Source organism: Mastigoproctus giganteus, chromosome 5 (assembly GCF_048544385.1).
Source record: "Mastigoproctus giganteus isolate SK-2022 chromosome 5, ASM4854438v1, whole genome shotgun sequence".
NCBI classification, from domain to species: Eukaryota; Metazoa; Arthropoda; class Arachnida; order Uropygi; family Thelyphonidae; genus Mastigoproctus; species Mastigoproctus giganteus.
Genome location: NC_143579.1, coordinates 28,078,314 through 28,105,600, shown reverse-complemented (window position 1 = coordinate 28,105,600; position 27,287 = coordinate 28,078,314). Strand labels below are relative to the sequence as shown.

Below are 27,287 nucleotides of genomic sequence, written 5' to 3'. Positions count from 1 at the left end.
TCTGTTGTAGGCTCAGTATCTTCAGCAGTTGTCAGTGGCCCAAGCAATAAAGACACTTCTTATAAGTTTAAGAATAGAGGTTGCGGAAGTGTCTATCCTTATGTGGAATTTTTTCATGTTTTAGTAGACTGACTTTTATTTTTAGAAGGAAACGTGATATGATGAGGATTCTAGTGAGATGTCGACCTAGGAGGAGAGAGAGGGTCAATTGCAACAATTCCGGCCCATGATAGCTTATTCAATACACGTTGGCAATAGCTTTCTGATTTTTCATATGTGGATTCTGCTGATTTCAACAGAGGTAGAGATGTTTTTGGATACGGCAGTTCCAAACGCAAGCACGCGTGGGGTTGTCAGGCCGATACTTGGAAGTAGGTTGCTAATATGGTAGGCAATTTCTTACGGATTATGTTTCAGTTCAGAGATTTGACATGGGCAGATGACTGAGACTTCGCTAATTGCTACTTTATGAAGATGATGTTCATCTGTAAAGTGATCAGCTCCGTGAGTATTTGTTCGGCTAGCTGGTTTATCGGGATCATTAAAATTCAAAATTTCTGGTTCAGTAGATTGTGTGGTTGTTACCATTGACTGGTTCAATTGGTTTGGAAGGCTAATGAGTTGTAGATCTGTCTTTGATCGCTTATTGGCAAAAAGGTCGTTTAGAGCAGATACTCGTATATTTGTTAACGTGAGTAATAATTTTCTTTATATCGTCTATACTAGGCTTAATTTTCGAGTCATAAGGGATTTTTGGTGCCGTGTTCTCCTGCATGGACAATGAGACAGTTGGCTTTATTTCTGGCAAAGAAATATCAGTTTGGATCGCAGCATTGTTAGTGATCCAGGCCTGATACACAAGCGATTTATCGTTGGCACTTGATATTTATGACGAATGTTCAGATGAAATCATTATCTCAACCTTGGATTGCACTAGTACGGTATTTTTTTTTTACTGATTGTCATGGATGTTTCGCCATCACTATTGCAAAGACTAGTTTTAGTTTAACTCCATTGTTATTGACATCAGTATTTTCATGCATTTTACTTTTGGCTGGCTCGCTTGATTGCATGTTATCAGTCTCTCTGGTTGTTTCAAGGGTATTTGCTACTAGTTCGGTATCTGCCTTTGGATCAGGCGCTGTTTTAGATTCGAGTCCGACAACTGTAATTACAGTACAGTCCTTGATTCTACATCCGGAACAAATAAAGATCTGTGTCTTGGATAAAGATTCTAGAGAACACCGCTTATAGAAAGGTATCTTTGTGGATGTAACAGGCGATAGAATGATATACTTTTCTGATACACCTTTTTCTTTTGTTTAGTGACATTATATGTGAGGTTTTGCTATATCATTATTGTAAAGTCCCAATCAGATGGTAAAAAAACTGCTTACTGTCCAGGTTTTAATATTCATAAAACGTGTAAGATTTACAGCAAAATGCCCATTGGAAACTTGCAAAATCAAGTCCTAATTTGTCACCGTTCAGAAGATTAACTGCAGGTGTACTTTCAATGAAATCATTTAAATGTAATAGAGCGGGTATTGCACGTAAATATTATTGCGAATAATATTTAAGTGATTATTTGTTGATACTTCATTCAAATTTGGCTAGATCAGAGTATCCTGAACTTGGTCATATGCAGTGTTCTCAGTATGCTGAAATATGACTGTGTTCAAAAACACAGCGCACACTCGCCAAGGCGCATTTTCAAACGAGTGGCAGATGGCGATGTATTGGTGCTGAGCTGCCTCAAAGGTCTTTAATAACTATTGACTATTAATTTATTTTATTTATTTATTTTTTGTTTAACATAGTTATAAACCAGGGGAAAAAAATTCTGAATTGATTTAAAGTTTTTGCATTTACGGTGCAGTTTCCATGTTGCTTTCCATCTTATTTTATTATTGAATGTTAGGATCAATCTTGGTTAGTTGTACAGACGCACCACTGGATAAAGACCTCGTGAACTAACGCATTACGCCAAAGTAGTGAATGCGGAAAACTGGTTGGTTTTAGTAAATAATAATATGTAGACAAAGAAAAGAAAGCTATCTTGAGGAAGAATCGGCAGACTGAAATAAAACTGTTGTGAAAAAATTTTTATTACATCGAAAATTAATCATTAAATCTGTTCAGATAGATCAATCATCTATTCTTCATCAATCACACACAATCTGATCGTGTAGGAAATGAGTGGAATATCGTGTCCTGGGAGTAAACGATATTAAGATGTTTCATGTAACTTCTAGCAAACTTGACAGCAGATTTCTAGCAGATTAGAAAATCAGTATGTTTCATTTTTATCCTCACGACTAGAACTGTGTTATTTCTTATCTTTTCACACATACCAACATCGCAATAAATCTTTTATTACTGATTATTATTTACTCTGATGACAACCTTGTTTATACTGGTATTGCGGAATTTTAAAAATTTGTCAATCCATCATTACTTAACTACTAACTTTCCTTAAAAGTTTTGCGTTACTGGAGCTTACCTACATTGAGCCATTATTAGCTACAAGTCTTGAGTGATTTTATCTGTTTTAATTGCTTGGCTCTGCTTTTCATTTACGTCTTTCAGCTTCCTCTAATAGATTTTATCTAAAAGATGCTTTCATCATGTTATTAATGTTTTTGAAACTTTACTTGTTTTGATTTCTTGTATATAAGACTTTTTTAATGAAAACTCCATATACGAAAGGTATTAGAACATATAGTGCTTAGTACCGTAACATGGATCGAATGTTGAGAAGACGAAAGAAGATATTAAACTTGAATTTCTGTAGATTTTTGCATTAATTTTCAGAAATACTTGTGAAGGGAAGTTGTTCCAGTAAATGGAAGATGAAGGAATAAACTAGGAAGAAGAAAAGTTGGTTCTGTGAGTTTGAAGTTGGACAGCAAAAGGATGCTGACTGGTTCAGAAGCGAGAGAGGGAATTATAGAAGCCAGTTCAGAAGAACAGTGCCCATGGAAATATCTATAGAAAAGGCATGCAGCAGAAACAGAATGTCTATGAGATAGGGAGTGGATAGACTTTGTAAGAAAGGTTATTAATTAACCTAACTGCCCTCTTTTGAATGGAGTCTAGAAGCCTGAGAGAAAGGTTATGGAGGCACCACCCCAAATGTGAGAACAATGTTCCATGGAAGGGAAGATTTGAGATTTGTATAAAGTGAGTAGCTGTTTAGAACAAAAGTAACGCCGAAAGCGAAAGAGAAAACCCAGCTTTTTAGATGCAGACGAAGCAATATTTATGATGCGCTTTCATCAAGAGAGATTAGAAGTTAGGGTAATCCCTAATAGAGATATGTGATCTTGTGCAGAAATATGTCATCAAAGATAAGCATAGGAGCAGAAGAATGCTTTTTTTGTGAGATATTAGACAGGACTGAGTTTTAGAAGGATTGAAATTAACTAAATTGTCTTTGTCCCACTGGAGAATTACTCTGTAGATTAACATTTAAAGAATTGGTAGTGGATATTCGATAAGTTGAAGATGTTTGTCGCCCCATGCAGAGCAATGTTTCTCAGACTGAAAAGTGGGAAGCAATATGCTATCATTAGCAATACTATGGATAGAATTCCGTGTCAATGGAAGATGGTCATTAATATAAAAGAGGAAAAGAGTGGGAGAAAGAACTGAACCTTGGGGAACACCATCATTAGTGGAGAAGTTAAGATGGGCGCTTACTTAGGAGCCTTTATGCCAAACACGATCAAGTCAAGAGAAACTGCTTGAGTTACTCTTGACTTGCGAAACAATTCTTCTTTAAACTAGTTAAACAATTCAACCTACCATTTTCAATTCTAACAGACCAGAATAAAGTCTGTAATTGGTCATAAAAGTGACCTCTCTGTCTGTATTTTTCTGCAGATATCTTTACATTTTTTTTTTTTTTTTTTTTTTTTTTTTAATGAAATAGCAAAAGGAGCAACCTTCCTTCCTTCATAAGTATTTTATCAAGCTAGTGCAGGTCTGCACTAGCTTGATAAAATTGATCAGCTTTCTAAAAGTGTAAGAGAATCAATTTCCTACTATTTTCAATATAATATATAAGTATTTCATATTTGTGAGGTGAAATGACTTTTGAAGTCATTTATAATCAAATAAAAATAATTGCAAGGAAACTTTTAATTATTTTTATTTGATTAAACATTTTAAATATTTTATTGCTTTCATCACCAATGTGCTAGAAGTTTACATGATTTCATATATTTTTTCTCAATTTAGCACATCCGATGTAAACCACTCTCAATTGAATTTGCACTGTATACTGCTCTATGTTCATATTCTACACTGGTGTTCAAAGAAAGTGCATCACCTAGGAATTTCACATTTCTAACCCTGTTTTGCGATGGTGTGTTACCTTAATGACTAGCATCACAAATAGAAATATAAACAAAATATATTTATTAATGGTTAAGGCAAAGCTAAGTAGTATTTGGCAGGTGCTCTCAAAATATTCCAAAATGAGCATTCGCAACCTTTATGTAACAGTTTTGGTACACACGACAACTATGGCTGAAATGTTATCTTAAGCCCTCAATTTGCTTCAGTTTATTATTTTAAATGGAAAGCAAAATGAAAAGTTCACCAGGTGCAAACTAATATTTAGTCGAACCGCCTGTGGCCCTGATGACAGCAGCACACCGTCGAGGCATTGACAAGATCAATTTCTGAAGATAATCAACTGATAGTTCGTGGTTCCAAACACGAATTATGGCTTCCTGAAGTTCACGAAGGGAGTTGGTTTCTTTTTGGCAACTGCAGATTCCACACGATGCCAACAGTTCTCTATAGGATTCAGGCCCGGGCTGTTTACTTGCTAGCTAAGAGTTGCAGTGAACCGTTCTTCCAACCATTTTTTCACCTGTGTCTATGGCGAAACGTTTGTCTCCCATCAGAGCCATGCATGTTGAATTTCTTCTCATCCGAAAAAATAACTGACTTCCACTGTTCTGGGGTCCATTTCACTTGCTCTTACACCAAATTAATCTGGCCTTTTTCATTTTTTTGTGTGAGGAGGGGCTTCTTCGGACGACGGGGTACAAGTCCATTTTGGAAGAGGCGTCTTCTGACTGTTCCTGCACTTGCTACCACTCCTGTATGTTCTTCCCATTCTCTTTTCAGCTCAGATGAAGAAGCTTTATGGTTTTTAGGGCATAAGCGCTTCAAAACGCGATCCTGTTTTGGTGTAGAGACTCGTTTGCGTCCGGTTCCTTTTTTCCTATCAGCAGAACCCAGTATTCTTGAGTTTGGAAAGAAATCTACTCACTGTCGACTGATTACAAGACACTCTATAAGCAATATGACGGGAAGAACATCTTTCCTCACGTAAAGCAACAATAGCACTCTGTCTTCGTGGCGTTGTAAGATCCCAGGGTCCTGAGCTGGTTATCATCATTCTTCTCTTGGTGATTTTCTTCTACTTCTCTCTCTCTCTCTCTCTCTCTCTCTCTCTCTCTCTCTCTCTCTCTCTCTCAGGGTAATGTGGGAATTTTTTTTTTTTTTTTTTGGCTGGTGCAGCATAAGCCTTAGGCTTCCTTGCACCATATGGCTAATAATAATAATAAGATCTTACAAGTTAGTTTAAATAACGATATTGGTGTTATTTTTCGCAAAGTAAGATTTAAATTAGAACAATGTTAGATATAGTGATATTGTAAGATGAAAAATGTTACAGATTAAATAAAGTAAAAGATAGTGGGTTTTTTTTAGCAAGGTAGGATTAAATTAGAGGAAGGTTAAATTTAATGAAGGGATGGGTATAACGTGAAAATAAACTGTAGCAAAGGATGAACTATCAACCCCCAACATACGCAAGAACAAACAGGGACAGCAGGACTAGGTAGCGGTGGTTATTTGTATATAGGCGTGAGAAGGGTTGCTCGGGAACAAACAAAGGGACGGGAGACCGGATTAGTCGAGGCGTTTCCTTTGATCGGTTACACCGTCAGAACAAACAGGAAGTGGGTGCACTTCCAGTAATCGGTTTGAAATTAAAAGCGGCGTCCGGCGTCAGACTGACCGATATTTGTGTTTTCCAAAGGCAAGGTGAGAGATGAAATAGGGTGTTGGTGAAGGTGGTCGGTAAACATCAAAGGGTCGTCAGCCTGGGAAGAAACATTAAGAATAGTCAAAAAGAAGGCTGGATTACGCGCTAAGGTACAGTCTGGGAGAAAGTATTAGCAAATGAAATGGAGCGAAAATTTAATAGTAATGAGAAGGTAGGTTGAAGTGCCGATTGTAGGCGTGCCAGTTTTGAAGTGCGGGATAGAGTTCGGGAACAAAAAGGGAGAGCGGAGAAAACTGAAGTGAGACAGTCCTTTTTTTAGTAGGTGTCCACGATGGAGAGGCTGACGGCGAAGGAAAAATAAACCAATGTTAGTTATCGGAATGTCAAGGAGTTTGGAAGGGTTAGGGAAGCGATAGAGGGAAAATTTCCCACAGAGGACCAAGTCAACTTCTGAAGATCCTGATATCAGGAAAGTCTTGGAAGGCAAATTACCGGTCCCGAGGAAACATAGCAGGGCAGGCATAGAAGTAGCAGCCCTGGAACAAAAGGGATGTATCCGGAAGGCAGAATAACGTTTCCCGAAAGAAGCATAGCAGTTCTGCAGTTCACACGCTAATTCTAAAGAAGCCGTGAGATGCTGTTCCAGACCGAGAAGACCCGCAGTCTCCAATAAAGAAAGACGGAAGGATCTAAAGGGGACGCTCGCCAGTCAATTGAAGTAAGTGCCACAATAGAATAAGCACTACATAACTAATATAAAAGACTGTAGGAAAGGGGTACGAGAACCTTTAGGGGAAGTCATATGGGAATTATAATATTAGGTAAATGTATGTAAATGTAAAGTTGTTAGGGAACGGTAACAAGTGGATAAATATAGACATGGTTATTTTACTATTGAATAAATGATATAAGGTAAACATTTTGGACGGGATTAAATAAAGGGGTAATAGATATGAAGGCTATCCTTCCTGATGACTCAGATGTAAAACGGGGTTCGAATCAGAAGTGTTTTGCCTAGTGCTAGTGTGAACCAAATAAGCAAACAAATGTCACTTTAAAGAAGGATTTCTGTTGTATCGCGGTAAATCTAGATAGAAACTGTAGATCATTGTTATTGCTGTATAAGACTGAAGAAGTGTATAAGAGAAATTAATGTGGATATTGATTGTGATCCCCAAGAAGAAAACTGATTTATATTAGAGAAGTTGTTATAATAATGAAAATTCATGAAATATAGTATTCTGGTGGTAAAGAGAAAGTAATGTACTTAAATGCAAATTAACATAACTGAAATTGTTTATTCTATGTACCAAATAAGAGTGATATCAAGTTAAAACATGTGTATGAATAGTGATCCAGTTATTTTCCGTAAATATATGTATAAATAAATTGTATATAACGTTAGATTGCAATTTGGCTTGTCATTCTGAATATCCAGCCAAATCCGGTAAGAGGAATACACTCAATATGGAAACTCCATAGAGCCTGAATCTCTTCTGTGAGGCACACAAGTCAGATGCGAAAATGGGGGATTAGAAAGGGTCAAATAATAATAAAGGTATACAGAATAGTACATAACACATACAAAGGGATATAAAATAATAACAAACCCCCAAAGCGTCAACTGCACATAACTCGCCATCCTGATACAAGCAAGGAATGACTGCAAATCTTGCAGAGCATGCTTATATAGCTGAAAGTAACAGCTGATGCAATATTATGTCATCACCTACGCGTGTCAATCTTAACTGATGCAATCTGTAAGAAATATTACCATATACTTACGTTATTCGGACAACAAAATCCATGTAATTTGGAGCATAACAAGAAGTGTGTTTAAACAGTGAGGCAGATGTGGCCTACTTAAAAGAGTTTCATCACATTTTTTTGTGAGTCCCAAAGCGATTCTAGATTTAAAAAAGTACTAGCTTTTTTTAGATTTAAAATTCTATATTTAAAAAAATACTAGCATTGAGTATTCTATTTATGTATTTCTGATTTTTGCACCAATCTTCCAAACCAAAAGAAAGGAAGGAAAAATTCTCATGATAGTCAATCACTTACTGTAGTATTTCATTTAAATTTTATTTCCCAAAAAATCATATTTTATCTAATCAGGCAAAGTCAATAACCAGCTTGGTTATTGACTGTATTGGCCCCTTAAAAATATAATAAATAAAGTCCGCATTTTCGCACTTGCTCTCTGCCTTGAAAGCAGGAGGGGGTAAATAAAACAGGTGTTCGTGTAGAAACATCATAAAAGCAATTAAGCTGTCTAGGGGGAATATATACCACATGGAGAAAAGACCCTTGGTATCGCCAGAATCTTCAGCAGAAATGTGCTTAGCCGTCACCTGACTCTGTCTTGTGTCACGAAATCCAACAGCGTTTACATCTCTCTCTCTCTCTCTCTCTCTCTCTCTCTCTCTCTCTTTGATTAAATACTTTAATTGATGTTAAGATATGCCACTTTTCTTGTCTATTTAGGAACCGTGTCAGTGATATCATACTTTCACTTTCAGGATGTGGGCTGTGATGACGTGGTTGGGTCTGATAAGGTCTTTGACCACTGTGGCGTCTGTGGAGGAGACAACAGTACTTGCCGCATCGTATCCGGTCTATACACAAGACCTACGTTGCCTGTTGGTTACAACCTAATTGCCAAAATACCTACAGGAGCATGTAACATCAACATTACGGAGCTAAAACAGAGCCGCAATTATTTAGGTGAGTAGAAAAGTAGCTACTGTTTTAGGTTTACTCTTCAAAGCGCATTGGATAACACAAGGCTATTTATACCCCTCCTTTCTTGTAATTTAGCTAAATTTAGGCTAGTTCCTATTAAAGGCCAGATATATTTGGAAAATACTAGAATTGTCGATGAGGAAAAATGATACTGATTCTACGAAGCAAAAAAATTTGGAGCTTTTTTTGTAATGATACATTCACCTTTAAAGTACGCTTGAATGCCAAGAAGAATTAACCGACTTAATGGCCCTGAAGCACATTCCTTATCAGACTAGTAATATAGATATAAACAGACTAAATAAATCCGATGTTCTACTAACCATAATAGTGGTCTCTGAAATGATAGCATCCCTTTAATACTTCGATGATTATGTCAGTACGTATTCTGTTAAAGAGTATTCACTAAGCTACGTAATAAAATTTTCAAAAGGGTTCTGTTTATTTGTATTTTTTGATGTTTGTTTAGGAATTTGGGTATGCTAATTCCTAATACGACCTCAGTTTATCCGCAGCATTTATGGTTTGCCGAATATTAAAGAAAAGTAAATATGCAATAATATTAAAAATGAATATCAATAATACTATGTCAGATTTATTAACAATGTTTTATTTCTGTACCTAATAAAATATTAATCTTTGCTACAAGTAAAACAAGGTAAAAAAATCGAAAATTAGAAAAAATTTTATGGTTAATAAAAACATTCCTTAAAAATGTACGTTTGAACATCTTTGTCTTTTGTATTCAACGCAATCATTCCAAGGGATTGTTTATTACCTTGTGGCGTCAGATTGCAACTCAATTCTGGCAGACCATGAGCTTCTCCTATAGAGCGGATCTACTTTTCTGCTGTCCCAGAGGCAGAAAAAGAAAGGAATCTGACGAAACTACCTTGCAAATCCAGAAGGAAACCAAGCATCTTGAAGTCACCAGGTGTCCTATTTATACTGTTCATACTTCATTTCTCCAACACATGCTTTACGTTTCCGTTGTCATCTTTACGAACAGTGCGCACAACACAAATCATTGGGTATATTCCAGTTGGCACCAGTGGTACCAATGATACCGTTGGATTCAACACACAAAATATGTATTAGAAACAATTAAATATAATTTTTTTATTAGTCTTTAAGATAAATTAAAAATTTCGGGAAAATATTTTGCATAATTTGAGCATAAAAAGTGCCAACAGTTCTCAAGGAAAAATTGTAGGCAATTGATAGTTTGACTGCCAATGTTGGTATCATATAGAGGAGACCGGAGCCGCTTATAATACTTCAGATTTCCCTTTCTGCCTTAATTGCTATAGCTGCCGAGAGACGTCTAAGCAAAGCACTATCATGTCGCGAATTGTGGATCGAATGGATAAGTCTATCTATTCGGTCCAAAATTCAATGTTGTATTAAAACGGTGAATTTTTCCTTTTTTTAATACTTACAAATTTAAATTTGTTTTAATGTGAAGTATTTTGTCTTGAGGACAATAGTAACATTTTAAATGGGTAAGTTTGTACCCATTTAAAATTATAGGCCAACATGTTTATAGATATTTATCTAATGTGAGAGAAATTTTGCCTCTTGGTGATGGCAGACTGGACCATGGATGGGAAATAGTTTAGATATAGGTCGTATAAAAAGATTCGGGAAAGGCGGCAACTGCTGGGATGAAGAGAATCAAATGCAAAAGGTATAGTAAATGCTTTTATCCATTCCATACCAATAATGGTATGGAATGGATAAATGCGGCTTGATTGGAGAGAATGGATTTTTAGGAATTAAAAACCGTAATGGAAATTGTCGATAAAAGTTGAAGGTAGATACTAAAACACTTGAATTAAGCATCAGATTTTGGCCATGGTGATGAAGATGGACGACAACTAATAAGATTATTTCTTATCTTATTAGTGCCATCTTTTCTTATTCTACCCTCTTTTTTGTAAGTTGGAATTGTGTATGCATGCTTAACAGAGCAATGACATCCAAACTGCACAAAAAAGGAAAAAAAATTAACACTTCCCTCGATACGATGGAGTATTGGAAGCGTAGTCTATTACATGTACCTGGCAGTGGCGTGTCATTTTATGGTGCGAGTTCCTGAGGCTATGGCAGCCAGAAAAGAAAAAGAAAAATGACTTTGGGAATCAGTAAAGAAACGTTGCGTCAGAGCTCGCAGTGATACGCCACTGGTTCCTTTGTTGTCCACGTCCGATTCTCTAAGGGAAACATCGAGTTAAATAAGTGAGAGGAATAGGGGAAATAGTTGACCAAAATAGTTAGAATATGAAAAAAGAGGAACTGTATTTGTCAGAAAAGGTGGTAAGAAGAGCATGTGGTTCCAGAGCAATAGAATCTTACAGTTGCTTCACTTGAAAGTGGGGAGGAAAGAAACTGTGGCATCTTCTTAGTACAAGATGAATTTCTTTTTGCTCGTTTTGAAAATTTATGGATTAGTTATAAAATAATAGCAAAAAGGATATACGCAAAAGAAGATAAAAACTTGGATGTTAAATGGCAAAGCTTGAGGATTATAATTTATTCGTTTCAACAAAGCACTTTTCAGTATTGTATTAATTGATGTACGTGCCTACATAAAACAGAGGGAAAACAGCAATGTAAAATCTTCAAAATACCGGTTCACGCTGGAAGATCTTTCTTGGCGAAGCTGAAGCGTTGCCATAACAACGCTTCTGCTCCGTCTTGTACACAAAGTACTCTTCCAAGGTAACTTTGTTCAACTGTAACATGTTAGCGGAGTCTTGTGTTACTCGCCTGATGCAAGTTAGTTCAGTTAATAGAGTATTACAAATAAATATTTTACGCATCCAAAAAAATCAGCTGATGCGCATGAAAATAAAAAAAATATATATATATATATATTAAAATTAAAGTTTTAAACTCGAACATTTTACTAAACAGTACGCATAGCTGAAAGGAACATTGCACCAGGACCCAAGCTCGCTATGAAGCGCCACTGATTCCTGGATTTTCAAAATCCGAATCGCTGAGGGAAACATCGAAATGAGTGAGAAGAACTGGGGAAGTTCATTTACAGGGGTAGATTCATTGATGTATGGAATTTCTGATTTATTATCAGGGCCAACCATTACAATGTCATGAGGAAAATTTTCTGTAATTTAAGCTACACACGTTCCATTTTTTTCTACTATTTGTAATTTTTTTAGGATATGAAAAAAAAGTCCAATTTCGTATTATTAACTCTCAAAAATTCTAATATTTGAGAGTTATAATATTTGATTTCTAGCTAAATGTGATCACGGTAAAGACCATTACAGGGTTATAAGGCGAATAAATACAGTTAACTGCTAAATACAATTAAGGATTATTCATTGTCAAAATGATTAACTGTAAACTTCTTGGACCTAGCAGTCGTGATGGAGTATAAAAAGAACATTTATTTATAAGAAATCTGCTAAAATAAAACTGCGTCCCAAGTATAAAATGTATTAACGGTGACTGTAAACAGTGTCATTAAGTTATTCTTTAATAGAGGGCTCTGATTTCACTTCCCACTATTATTCTACGTAGTCTAGCTATGGCTTCATTTTTGCGATGATATATGAGGTTATCTCGAATATTACCAAGAATATTATAGAACAAATTAGGCATTAAAGTTTGCGTTCATCATAATGTTAATGGAGAGGTAACGATATAGCAAGACGGAAGAAACCCAGACTGATGTTGTTTGACTTTTTAACATTCGCTGACAGTTCACTGGAGATGGTCCAAGTTCGGTTTCATTTTATCATTGTCCATAGAAGAGTATGCAACATGCGTCTTTCAGCAAAATGGAGTGCCACCGCATTTTGTGAGAGGAGTGCATCGTTTTTCTGATAACACATTCCTCCCGTGATGGATTGACCGGGGTGGAGTAGGGGTATTTTTATTCCATCTGTGCATAGGAGAAGATGGGAGAGTATTTTGAGTATAAATGTGGCTCTGGGTTTTTTTTTTATTTTTTTTTCTTACTTCTACAACACGAGAAAGAAAAAAAAAAAAGTGGGAGTATTTTAAAGCAAATAACGCGTTACTTCATAATAGGCGGTTTATTTTATTTTTATAAGTTTTGTTTCAATATTTTATAAGTGTCCAATAATCAATTGGAAAATAAAGTTGTGGATGAATATTTCGGAAATGTGGATCAAAACATACTCTTCAGAGTATAATCCAGATTTTCTGGCTTGTGGATGTGATAGCATCTTAACGTGCATAATTCATCGGGAAGCATCTGCCGAACTATTTCGAGGGGTGACGATGGAGTTGCAACAGGGTAATAAAAAAAATTCCATACTAGAGTTTTGTAAAGTATAAATGCGTTTGTTTTTAAAATTTCTCTATAATTAACTCTGATTAAAATAACTACAAATTTACATAATTTCTTTTGTCTCCTGTGGTGGTTTTGGCGTTATCATGAATTTTACAGACGAGTTGTCAATGCATATTTGAACCTAGACCTCTGCAGAGTTCTAGGTTCAAATCTCCTTGGTTAGTCAATCAAAGATAGAAGTTCATAGTTTCCCTTATGACAGGGGTGGCCAACGAGTCGATCGAGGATTTAATTTCGGTCGATCACGACGAATTTTCAATATAGTCATCCCTCGATTTGTGCACCTTGTGCAATGAAATTTTTGAGATGGTAGATCGCGGCACATTTTGAAGGAAAAAAGTAGATTGCATCACAAATTAATTTGGCCACTCCTGCCCTATGAGATGTATGGGCGCGTTAGGGCAGTATGCGTAATGTTTCTATTGTCTTCACCATGTCCGTCCATCTGTCGGAATGTAATAACTCGGCTACTAGTGATGGGTTTCATGAAATTTTATATTTTGGCATTTTAGGAAGTTTTGTCGAGCCATCTCAAATTTCATCAGAATCGGACCAATAGAAATCCGGCAATTATTTATTTTTCCATATTTTTCGCATAGGCTGTCCATATACCGTATATTGTAGTTGAAGCATTGGATTGTTATATTTGTTGCCATAAATTTTTTTGTTCGTTTATTGAATAAATAAGTTTTTGTTCGTTTTTTATTTATTTTTTGTTATAAATCACGAGTTATTACTATTCGCAAATGTGTCTGAAAAGCACTGCATACATTAACCAATTTGTTTTATTTTTTTTTGAATATAACATCCTGTATTATTTTTAGTCAAGATTCTTTCCACAGGCAATTCCGGCAAGTAGGTAGATTGCAATTGTCATTGACTTATGAACAAAGAAAAAGTTCTATTAGTACAGGATACTGCTGAGGCACAACATACAATTTTCACCTTCAAAAAAGTAATCCTTCATAACCAATTGAGCAACTATTGGTGCTATGGCGAACTTTTTTAGTTTTTCGTTTTTCAATTTCAAAATCAAAATACTGTATTACAATTTGTATTTAGTGGTGTATGAAAATTCAAATGCTGATAAAAACAGAATAGTTGTTTTTATGCCACAAAATATTATACAAATTTTTGAAAAATATTATTTTTCAAAAATTTGCATTTTATCCCCGTTTCCTAGCAAGAAATAAACCAGTGATTTATTTTTGCAGTGGGATTAATTTCCTGTAATTATACTGCTTGTCAATCCTAGTGTTTTTTTTTTTTGTGTTAGTTCTTAATGTTAATAACAAGGACTCTCGTTACTGGCAAAGATTTCTGCAGTAAATATTTCTTTATTTCAGCCCTACGTACTGATGATGGAAAATACGTAATAAATGGAAACTGGGCTATCAATTGGTCGGGGGACTACGATGCAGCTGGTGCTACATTTTCTTATAAACGCCACGACACAAACAGTGACGTCGGAGAATGTATCACTTCCAAAGGACCTATTCATCAAGGTGTGGATTTACTGGTAAGTATTATTAGAATTTGTAAAAGATACTAGGGAAGGTTGAAAAGTTCATAGCCTCCCATGAAGGAATGCTGAAAAGTTGTGAAAGCCCTTTTATTTTTCAATATAGCCTTCCCCCGCCCTTAATTCAACACCCTTTCTGGCGATCCACTAGCTTTCTTAACTCGTTCAAACAAAATTCAGATTTTGATTCAAATAAGTTGACTGCATCCATCACAGCATTGTCACTGTCAAATTTCTGCTCTTTCAAGTCCTTTTTTGAGATTTGGAAATAGAAATAGTCTGATAGAGCCAAATCCAATGGGTAGGGTGAATGCTGTAATAGCTTGAACCCACAGTCACGCAGTGTTGCATGAATCACAAATGCTGAGTGAGCCGGTTCATTGCCTTGATGCAAGATTGGCCAATTCCTCGCTCATCTTGCACTTCAATTCCTTGCGGAAATTTCTCGATAGGTTACAATACAATACTTGTCATTGATAGTAGATCTCGTCCCAGGAAATCAACTGCGATCACTCCTTTTGCATCCCAGATGATGGATGCCATGACTTTTCTAGCCGACTACTGCACTCGAAACTTTTTAGGAGGAGGAGGGAAAAGAGGAATGTTTCCAATGTTCTTTTGTTTCTGGGTGGAAATAGTACACTCATGTTTTGTCCATAGTGACATACCACCCCCAAAAATGAGCTTCATTATCTTCAAAATGTTGCACAATCTTTCATGACAACACCTCACTCTTTCCCGCTTTTGATCTGCATTCACTGCTTTAGGGACTCACCTCAAAGAACTTTCCTCATTTCTAAAATATTCACCACAATATCGTGAGCTTGCTTATGGGAGATATTGAATGTTGTCTCAGTATGCTTCAATGGTATTCTGTAGTCTTGCATGATCAGGTCATGAATGGCATCTACATTTGCAGGTGTCAGCACAGTAACAGGCTTCCCACAGCAGGGTGCATCTTCACCATTCTTGCCCAGCTTAAATTCTGCAACCAAGTTTTTTGACCGCATATGAAGGACAAGATTCACCCTAATGTTTGCTACATGTCTTCATGAATTTCTTTCACTGACATTCCTCTTTAAATTAATTTAAATTAAGGTACTCAGTGAGTGCATGGTGTTTGATTCTCTCAACAGTCTCCATCTCCATTCACCTTCCACACTTCAAAGCCCTCTAAAGGAGAAGAATATAGTTAGAAACCTAAATTTTCTGCAAATGCATAAGAAGAGATATCACAGCGCAGATTGGCGATATTGCCTTTCATGAAAACCTTTGCGATCTATATTGGGCTAAAAACTTTACCCCCCCACCTCATATTTTTGTACATTGATCAAAAGTGCAAATTAGCATTCTCCACTACTTTCACAAATCAATTCTTTTTTGCTTTCATGAACTTTTTAATAAAGGATTTTATTTTTTATGAAAAAACTAAATGAAATATCATCAAGAAGTTTACAATGTTATAATGACAATGTCTTAATCATAAAAATAAAAAATAAATAAATAATGTCTAGTAAAAATGAGTTTAATTCAGAGGACACAAAGTGTTGATTTTGAAATAGTATTACTTATTATGTAAATCTACAGAATACCTATTCTGTTTATGTCAAGGCTGTTTTAACATGGAAACTCAGAAGTGATGTCACCTGAGTGCTAGCTCTCAAGAGTAGCAAAATTGATACAGTATAACAGGACCCTTTTATGTATAGTTGGGAATGGAGGGTACCAATTTTTTGTTTGCATTTAAGTATTTCAAAATCTTGACCCAGCACCGATTGGTATGTCTATTATTAGGATTTTGAAATGTGGTAGGATGAAAAAGTTCATTCTGTCTTGCAGTGGCATATCATCATCATGGGCTTTGGCATTGATGCCATATAATTTACTTAACTTTTCTCCCCATGTCTAGGGCTCTGTTGCAACTATGCCATAGAATAATATATATGATATTAAATATCATAGAAATGCACATGATAGGCATAAATGAAATGTCATTTCTACTACTATGCATTTATATCACTAGAATTAACATTATGGAAGCAGTCTTACAGGCCTTTCTTTGCATCCATCTTAGCATGTTCCACTTTCTGTAGACTTGAACTCATGTCTCTTCAGGAGTTGTTTCATTCTGAGGGACAAGAAGTAATTAGTAGAAACTAGAGCTAATAATTGATTATTGTCAAAGAATGCAGTTGCCATGTTTTGTCAAAAACTTGGTGACCTCAAGAGACTAATATGCTTAAGTGATGAAGAGTTACACATGTCTGCCTTTCTCAACCTTCACTGAGTAAGCTTGCATGTCTAAATCAATTATTGACTATGTATATCCTGTACATCCCCATTTGCCACTCATTTGGAGAGGTCTGAGTTTGCCATTGATGACCAAAGGAAAGATTATATTTGATTGAGGCTAGAGTTAGTTGATCCCAGGTAGAGGGAGTAAGGCTTAATTAGCCCATGAGTTATTTTGGGTTTTTCAGCTTGCACAGCGTGCACAAATCAGTTAGAAAAAATACATTTCTATAGACAAAATAAGTTATGTGAATATGAGCTTGTGCACTGTTATAATTAATTGAGAGGTCATAATCAGTTATTCCAATTGTATCAAATCGTTTGATTATTTCCATTATGAAAAATCATTGAAATGATATTAAATTATATTATTTGATCATTTCATTTGATTATATCATTCAAATGATTAGTAGTTAGTAATTATTAATCATTCGAATGATTAGTACTTAATTACTAATTAGTAACTATTAATTGTTCAATTTTGATTATTAAAATCTCTTGATTAATAAACATTCAATTATGCTGATAATTAGTTAAATGTTTTTATATTTAATGTTATTATTTTAATATTATTAACACATATTTACTGTATCTTTTAGTGGCTAAAAAAGTTTTATAACCCGTATTCAGAGGTTCTAAAATGTTTTCACTCTACTTTTAATTACATTTTTTTCTACATGCGTGCAATAAAACATCACTAAGTTGGACTGCCTAAATGTACATTTTTCCTAAACACAAACAGGGCTATATTTAGAGTGTTTGGGCCCTAGGAAAAATATTTTCTGAGGGTCCCTACACCCTATAATTAAAAAAAAATGATAAAAAAAATTAACACTATAATCCAAAATTAGGATTATAGTCAATATAAAAATGTAAATCTGCATATATTTCTAATAAAATATATGCAAATCTGAACATGCCTTTTGTCCAGCAGCTACAACATTGCAATTTGGAAGTATATTTTATTTCCAAATTTTTTAACGAACACGAGTGCTCATGCTCATCATTATGCTACTGGATATCATTAATTTTTTTTTGTGTCCATTGCCATTTATGAACCCCAGGCACATGCTGAGTTTGCCTGGACATAAGATAGGCCCTGAACACAAATGTAATAATACAATTTAATTTTTTTCAGAATAACTTCACAATTATTTGTTAAAAGAAGTAAAAGCACCCAAAAGTTAAAATTAAGTGCAATAAAAACATTAAGATATTTTTATTGTTAGATGAATGTCCCTGCATATTCTAGAGAAATTTTGTCAAGTGGCAATGGAAGCATCCAGTACCTTTTCTTACTGTCTGGTACCATGCCTTCATACAATCTACGGATAAAGAAATTGTGTGTGTGGTTTTTCTTTTTTTTTTTTTTTTTAATATATGATTCTAGTAAGAGAGAAATTCCACAGCAAGTATTAAAAATTATAACATAAAATATGCCGCTGACAACTGGACTGCAAGCTGAAGTAACATAAGCACATGAAAAAAGCTATTAAAAATTATGACGATGTTCATGTTGAATACAATGGGATCAAAGTTGAAGAGTCAAAATGCATTGCACAATAGTGGCAAAAAAGGATATTAATTTGAATGATGTAAGAACATGGTTGGAAGCAGGAAATAACAAGAATTTCAAGCAGTACCTTTAAATCAACAGGCATTTGTTTTTTTTAATAAATTATTTTCTGAATTCATAGCTCGTTCTGTGTATGTTACTGTATTCCAATCTGATCATATCATGCATCCATTTCTCTGGTATTTGAAGTGATATTGTGAAATTTACCACTATTTTTCTTTAAAAACTAAGCCATTTAAAAGTCTTAAATTCCGTCCAAAGCCTATTTTCAAAAAGAATTAAATGTTCTTAAGAACATTTTCAATTCTTTTTGTTTTTCAAAAATCCAGTTTTACTTGACTTGCAATGCTGAATCATCCTCTATTTAGCATGTCGACTTCAGCTTTAACAGTTAGCACCTTAAATAACTACCCTATAATTTATAAATCAATCTGTACTGATTTTGTTTGTTATAGGTAATTTATCAGCAACCCAATCCTGGAATCAAGTATGAATATACCCTTCCTCTGAAAGATAGTCCTTCCCCATCATTATCCAGGGCTGATGAATATTCACGTCGCAGTGACTTGGTTACAGGCAACACAATGGTTAGAGATATTATGAGGGTAACCCCTGCAGTGGAAAGAGGGAAGCACTTTCACTATAATTCCATTGAAGACCATCCAAAGCCCAAACTACGGCATCGCTATCCTGGTAATACTTTGGACACCAATCTTGCCATTTCCGATCCTGCAGTGGTTCATGGGCAACCACAATTTGGTTACCAAGGTGCAGAGAATTTAGCACATAGTGCATGGCCTGTAAGTGATATGAATGCAGTGAGTGGAGTTTATCGCAATCGAGATGTGGCAAAAGGCTTATATCAGTGGAGGGTATCTGGTATGACAGAATGCAGCCACAGCTGTGGAGGAGGTAGGTCCCATAATTAATTTAAATGTTGGACATGCCTTAAGCATCTTAAATTCCAATATTTTTAATGAATTTTTTCTTTCAAAAAAAATTTCTGAGGAATTTTAACTTGTTTCATTTTCTTTTCAACAAATCGTGGCATGCTTATTTTATTTCAACAGTTAAAATTGAATTTTTAATATATTTAAATTATTTTTAGAATAAGAAAAATAAACCATTTGGTTTTGTATTTATTATTTGCAAGTATATTTCAAAATTTATAGATGCAAAACTTACAAAAACAATACAGTGAAGATTTCTCTGCCCTCTAGTGGGGGAGGGGGGGGTATAAAATTGGAATATATAAAAGTTTTGAAATTTTGTACAGCTGCTCTTAATTTTCTGTTAATTAAATAAACTAATTACTATTAAACTAATAGTAATTAGTTTATTTAATCAATATATATTCATCTATAGGTGGGTAAAATTTTAATTTACTTAAAATTTGACCCACCGACTTATTCCACATAAATATTCCACAGAATTATGGAATATTAATTATGGAATTAATATTCCATAATTCTCATGCTCATCTGATTTGGAAAGGTAGCAATGAAATGTCATAAAAATATTTATGCTGTTGTCAATCTCAACCCCATGCACATAGTTTGAGAGGTGGAAGAAATGTGAAGTCTCCAAGATATGGATTTCATTATAAAATGTACTTTTAAGTCATCTACAACGATGGTTAGTGACCTTTTCTTTTTCTTTATTTTATGTATTTCATTCAAAGTTGGACTTTACCTCAGAACAGCAGTACAGAGGAGTAATGTGGTTTCTAGAAATAAAAAAAATAAAAAAATTAAATATATGAAAATGTGCAAGGCTTTCTGAAGAATTTTAGGCAATTTTCTTGTTTTTAAAAATCAGGATTTCTGGGAGATAAAATCATGCAATCTTTGTGCAAGACAGACTAACTCGACCACAATATCAAGCAAACTCCATAAAAGTTTCTGTCTTGACTATACTTGCACATAGCCCTTTTGCACTTTTGATGAATGGACAAAAATTTGAAATGCTTCACAAACTGGGAGAGCATTCCAAAGGGCATATAGCAATATTATGTCCTGTAGCAGTCAGAACTTTTATATTGTGTGAAATTTTGAAAAATAAGATGCCAATAAATAAATAAATAGAAACCTTGTAAATAATTCATCCATCAAGGTCTCATCTCAGCAAGAACAAACCACAAGGGCCTTGGTGAATGGAAAAACCAAAAGGACACAGCATTTCAGTATTTCCTAAACTCACCATAGCTATTCACCCAGATCTTGGGGAGGGTATTGAAATACCCTCCATCCTTTGGGACTTCTGTTGATCAAGACATTCTGATTCCTAATGAGATGAGATGAGATGAGATGAGGTTTCTGGCAGATGAATTCATTGTTTTTTGGTATTTTATTAATTAAAATTTCACACAATTTTAAAGTGCTAACTGTGAGAATAAATACTTCAATAAACCTTGCATACTTTTTGTTCCTTACAAATATTCTTTCTAATTTCAGTGCAGTACAGTGTAGTATATATGTTACAATGATCACTTCAATAAACTTCAATAAACCTTGCATACTTTTTGTTCCTTACAAATATTCTTTCTAATTTCAGTGCAGTACAGTGTAGTATATATGTTACAATGATCACTTTAAAATTTTAATTCTAAATTTTAAGATTCTGATTCCAACTCTGTGAGTCGTCTGGTTTTGTACGTTTGCATAGTTCGAGGCTTACGCATACTTGGGCTACAATTAAATTTACTTATCTTTGTAAACATTAACATCAAGCTCTCTCTCTAAGTTGATAGATTCATTTTTAGATGCTTTTAGAATGAAGTTAGATAAAACAATTTTTACGTGACATTATATGAAATTCATTGTGGACGCTTTACAAATAGTCTCTGTTATACTACTATTTTTCACTACTTTTTTACTGCTGCTTTTCCTACTACTTTTTACAACTTAATAATAATAATTATTAATGTTTTTCAAATTTTATTTGAAGTTAAATTTATTTGACTTGTAATTAGTGGGTCAACAGCCACTAATTACAGGTAATGTGTCATCCTGTGGAACATAGGTTGCCAACCTTTGATTTAGGATAAGCAATTTTCAAGCTGTTCAGAATCATCATGCCTTCCTCCCCCAAGTGTAAACAGCCTAATAAGGCTGCCTTTGGCAATTTGATACTTGTGTTAATGTAGAAGAAATATTAATTTTTTATTAAAAAGAAACTGGCCAGCATGCCCTTCAGAACTCTGGCATAGATATGTCTGATATCAGTCCTTTCATGACCACAGACTGTAGTGCATTATGGAAATGGAAAGCTATTCTGTGTTTCTTAACCTTTTCTGGCATGTGGGCCCACAGTGTGGATTATATCATATTTTTGTACATGGCCATTTTTTATTTTCTTACTTGCTCTCTCTCTAAATAAAATTTAAAAATTATATAATTGAATCAGGACTGTAACTTCATACACTGTGACAATCCCAGGATTTTCTAAAGCAGTATTTAGAAAATTACTAAGCTTTAATTGTCATGTAACAGTAAGAAAATCTGCATTATTTTGATCATAAAGGGGGACTGCATACATGCATACATGCTTTGCAAGTTGGCTGCTTTATTGTTGTAGAAGCAGTAGATAGATGTATAGGATTAAGCTATTGATTGTGATGATCGAGTTCTTACTGGTAAGAATGATTTATGTAAAGAAATAAGAAAATGAATTATGCAGGAATGCTAGACTGAGAAACAGACTGTTTACATTTTAAATATTTATTGCAATCTAATATACAGCTTCCCTGGCAGAATATTAAGTTCAGTGATTATAAGTTCAGTTCAGTAAACTAAATGTTTATATTTAATTTATTATTGTTATTATTATTCAAATATAAACAAAGTTTGAGTAGAAAACAAAAACCAAAAATTTGCTATATTTAATTGATACTGCAAAAAAAAAAGCAATAATTGAAATGTCCAGGCTTTTGAAAAAGATATTGATAAATTTTAAAAGATTTTAATTCATTGTTAATTTAAGTACAAATGTTAAAGCAATCTCGTTTTTCAGATAAACAACAGTACACAATTTCATTTTATTTTTTCTGCTTATTGTTGATATATCTTGAACTTGGATCTGTCAACATTCGGTAGTTCTAGATTGTATTTGATGATTACTAGAAATACCATAGTCATAAGTCACTAGTAGCTCATTATTAAAAAAAAAAATTGAGAGATGCAAGACAGAATCTCACATAGCATCTGAGAGCCACAAGCTGGAAATCACTGCTATAGACAATTAAATAACTATAGCAGTTACAATTGAAGCTCTTTAGAAGTCAGATAAACATAGCATTATAATTTACAAGTGATTTTCTTCCTGTGTTAAAAAAAAAAAAAAAAAAAATACATGAAAGAATTTTGAGTTTGTTGATTTAGTTCAGCAAGGTGTCCTTCATTTCAATTAAGAAGAGATTAATGTCTGCAGAAAATTTAAAGACCAGTTGAATTCTAAAAATAGTTAAATTATGGAAAAATAATCTGTCATTTTCAAGGCTTCAGCTTTGCTAAAGAGATTTTTTTAAGCTAGATTAGATACACTAACGTCTTGTATTTTGAATTTGCATCCTAAAAAAAATCTTTTTTTTTTAATATATATATATATATATATATATATATATCAAGCCAGAGAAATATGAAATGACTCAACTTCCTAATTTATTTTAAGTAATTCAATATGTCATGTCGTGTCTGCCCATGTGATTAGTGCTTCACGCTATTTTCTGTAATGGATAATGTCTTGACATAAGAACAAAATTGTCTGTAAGGAGAATTTATGAAAGCAGAGGTACAATGCAAATTAAATTTTGACATACACCACATGGAGTTGTACAGTTAACATAATCCAAAAATAAGAGTTACTTAAGGAAGAGGCAAATTAAACTTAATTTTTTTATTTATTTATTAGAATGGCTAGGTGATGCATAGAAGTGAAAAGGGGGGGGCTTGCTAAACTCTCTGCCTCTGCCATATCTAAATATGATAATGCTCTTAATTTAAATTTATTAAACAAACAATGGGAAGTGAGTCACTGGAGACTTTTTTTTCACTTTTATCTTAAAATAAAAGTGAAACCAAATAAACAAGCAAGAGGGAACTCACTTTGAACTTTCACAGTAGCAGACATCATGTGATCAATCAGTTGTTACTCTGATTTCTCAAAACTTTCTCTCTTTTTTTTGTTTTTATTTCTATTAGTAAGTGTTGTTATTCACTTTTGGGTAAAGCAAGGATGGATTTCAAGCAGTTGTGGCTTACTTTATAGAATCCGTTATGACTATACTTCTTTTGGCAAGTTGATTCAGTAGTTTATTTGGTAACAATCTTATTTTGCTATTAATTTACTTTTCAGATTTAATTATTACAGTGAAGACTTTCAATCATGTTTACCTGAATCCTTCGAAATACTAAAATAAACATGAAAAATATATCGCAAACTATTCATGTTTTAAACAAACCTCAGCCAAATATAATTTTTTTAAAAAGAGTTTTGTTAAATAGAAAACACATGATAATTTCACATATCTGTTTCAAATTCCTAGGTACACAAAGGACTGTGGTAATGTGTGTGAAACAAGGAACCATGTCGGCAGTTCCAGATCATCGATGTGAAGCTAGCAAGAAACCTGAAATTCAAGTAGTCCGTTGCAATACTCAGCCATGTCCTGCAAGGTAAGACATAGTATAGAAATTGTTTTATATATAGTGTTTTGTCTGTTGTTAAGTACAGCCTATAATAAGAGGCCTGTTAAAATGGGTATTACTGATGTAGCTTTAATTTAATAATAAATCATAAATGTCCTCCCAATTTAATGTTAAATATAGGGAATCCCTATTCTGTAGCCGAGTGGTCAGGAGCGGGAGTGCAGTAGCACACGCTCTTTGAGTAGACCGGGGTTCAAGCCCCTGACTGCTGAATATGGTCGATCTGCCAACCCGCACTGGACCAGCGTGGCAGATTATGGTCCATTTCCCTCAGCATGAATTGTTGAGGAGCCTTCCATCCTGCAGTGGGTTGATAATGGCTGCACTTTACCTTTTTTTATTGTTATGAGTAAAACTTATGTGAATATGAAACTTTTCACTATAATGTCATTTTTGTCATACGTTTTTGCCAATATGCATCTCCTATTTAATTTTCACTGTTGTTGATGTCACCAGGCATGTGCTATTGCTTCTTTTCTTCAGAGTTGATGATTGGAGCAGATGTGTGAAGTGTGGAAAAGAAATCAATAAAACTTAATTTTGTTAATTACAACTAACATGAAAATTTTTTTTTCATGTTAGTTGTAATTGTGAACGGATTTCTTGCAAAAGGAACTGTTCACTTGGAAAAGTATAATATTTGATAAAATTCTATGATAAAATTCTATGAAAGTTAGTTGACATGGGGAAAATTTGCAAGGTACTCATATATGTTAAGATGAAACTTATCAAGACAGAAAAGAAATGGAAAGGTGTGGACTTGCATGGTTGATATTTATATGCAACGTACTACATTAGCTCTATTTCATTATTTCAATGGGTGATTTCAGTAAAGATTATTATTATAATGGAAGATTATTAGAAGTGAGCATTCAACGGATGTTTTTCAATTTCCTTTTTTCTTTAGATTTAATGAGAACCCATTATAATAAATATATTTTCTGATTTTTTTTCAGCTCATTACAAAGGCTTTCACTGTATATAAATTTTTTACAGATCATAGGACAGCTAAAAGCCCAGTACAGCACAATTTAATATATTAAGTACAATGTTGTAAAAAGCTTACTTTGATTTTGACAAATCAAGGTGCTACATGATTTGTCTGATATTTAAAGCAACAAACAGTTCACTGTATAGGAGACAGCTAGGGAATTTCATGCATCCATTAAAAACACCAGCAATTTGAATATGAATACTTCATCACTTGTATTTGTAATGTTTCTGCTGTTAACAGTCTAATAAAATTTTCTTGAGAATCCATTATACTAATGTTTGAAAACCCAAAATTGAGGCCTAATATGATAGTGTGGTGTGCTACTTCGGATGCAGCTGGATGGTTTGAACAGATATAATTTATGTGATATTTTGGTTTTTGTTTAACATGCATCTAGTTCAGGGGTGGCGAATCTTTTTAAAGATGTGTGCCAAAATTGGCTAAATCTTTTAAAAAACTACCTTTGGTTGCCCCTCAGAAGGCGATATTCAAGACACAATTTTGTCAGTATGTCTCACCACTCCAACTTCAAACAATTCACTGCATGAATACAGCTATTTTACTGAATGGTGTGATGTCACTAAATGCCTGGCAGAAAGAATGGGTGTATGCAGGTCATGACTCAAGGTGGATTCCTGGAGTGATGTTGTTTCAAAGTTTGAAATTTTTTTGGGATGCTCTGAATTCCACATGCTCAAAAAATTTATATGCATGCCATAGATTTGCCACCCCTGATCTAGTTGAACCTTAAAAGCTCTGGGGGCTCACATCTGGTGAGTATGGGCTTGGTAAACCCAGGGTCCTGAGCTGGATATCACCATTCTTCTCCTTGGTGATTCCTTTCTACTTCTCTCTCTTTCTCTCTCAGGGTAACTCGGGAATTTTTTTTTTTTTTGGCTGGTGCAGCACAAGCCTCAGGCTTCCTTGTACCATATGGCTATTAATAATAATAATAATAACTACACACACACACACACACACACACACACACACACACACACACACACACACACACACACACACACACACACACACACACACAAAATATAGAACTCAATAGAGAATATGGAATTGTTGCAAAGTCTATTTATACTCTAGTTAATGTGTAAATAGGCTAGAATAGAGATTGAAGTATTACAAACTCTATCTGTTCAAGCCATCCAGCTATATCAGAGTTTGCACACCATTAGATTTTGGGTTCTCAAACACTAGTATAATGGATTCTCAAGAAAATTTTACTAAATTATTAATAGCAGAAATGTTAGCCATTCTTATATGGTTTGAGATTACTGGTGTTTTGATTACATATGAAGTTCGCTCTCCATCCTCCACAACATTACTGTTTTTTACTTAAATATCATTCATTTCATGAATCTGATGGCCAAGTCGTTGAAAATAGTAATACCAAAAGGAATTAGTTCACTATTAAGACTTGGCAATAGATTTAACATTATGACTTCCTTTTTTGTAACTCACAACAACTGAGATTTTTCAGAGAAAAAAGGTTTTAGTTTGTTAATTAAATGTTGAGTTATGTCTTATCTTTGTTCTGTAAATTTCAAGTAGCTTAATTTCTCTTACTTGCTTTAGATGGACAGCAGAAGAATGGGGTCCATGTAGCACCACTTGTGGAGAAGGCATACAGGTGCGAAAAGTTCTCTGTTCACAGCAGCTGTCTACTACTCTTCAAATGAGTTTAGCAGAAACTACGTGTTCAGGACAAGAGCGGCCTCCCACTTCTCGACCTTGTTATCAAAAACCTTGTACTCATTGGAAAGTTGGAGATTGGGGAAAGGTGCCTATATACATCTTTTAACTTGAATTGACCACTGATATTGTAATATTGATAATTATTTAATGATAAGAAAATTATGTTAATAAAAGAACAAAATATTATGTTTATTATATATTTGTGAATTGAGTGATGATATTAAGATTCCTTCACTATTAAAAAAATGTGAATTTAAAATAATTTTCTTTTAAATTCTAAGTATACAATATTCTTTCTGTACTGCAAACGTTATGGAAAACAATGAAAATATTAAAGTAAATGTTTTGTATAAAATGTGACATGATGATA

The 27,287-nt window shown here is 34.2% G+C and overlaps 1 protein-coding gene across 3 annotated transcripts in view; it reads left to right on the top strand.

The window, feature by feature from the left end:
• LOC150085267 (thrombospondin type-1 domain-containing protein 4-like) overlaps positions 1-27,287 on the top strand; it is a 326,936-nt gene that overhangs the window by 278,836 nt on the left and 20,813 nt on the right. For all 3 annotated transcript variants that reach the window (XM_090373963.1, XM_090373960.1, XM_090373961.1), the window contains 5 exons: positions 8,551-8,755; positions 14,465-14,637; positions 18,964-19,420; positions 24,051-24,180; positions 26,798-27,002. In XM_090373963.1, coding sequence (XP_090230089.1) covers positions 8,551-8,755; positions 14,465-14,637; positions 18,964-19,420; positions 24,051-24,180; positions 26,798-27,002 — 1,170 coding nt within the window. The remainder of the gene's footprint in view (positions 1-8,550; positions 8,756-14,464; positions 14,638-18,963; positions 19,421-24,050; positions 24,181-26,797; positions 27,003-27,287) is intronic.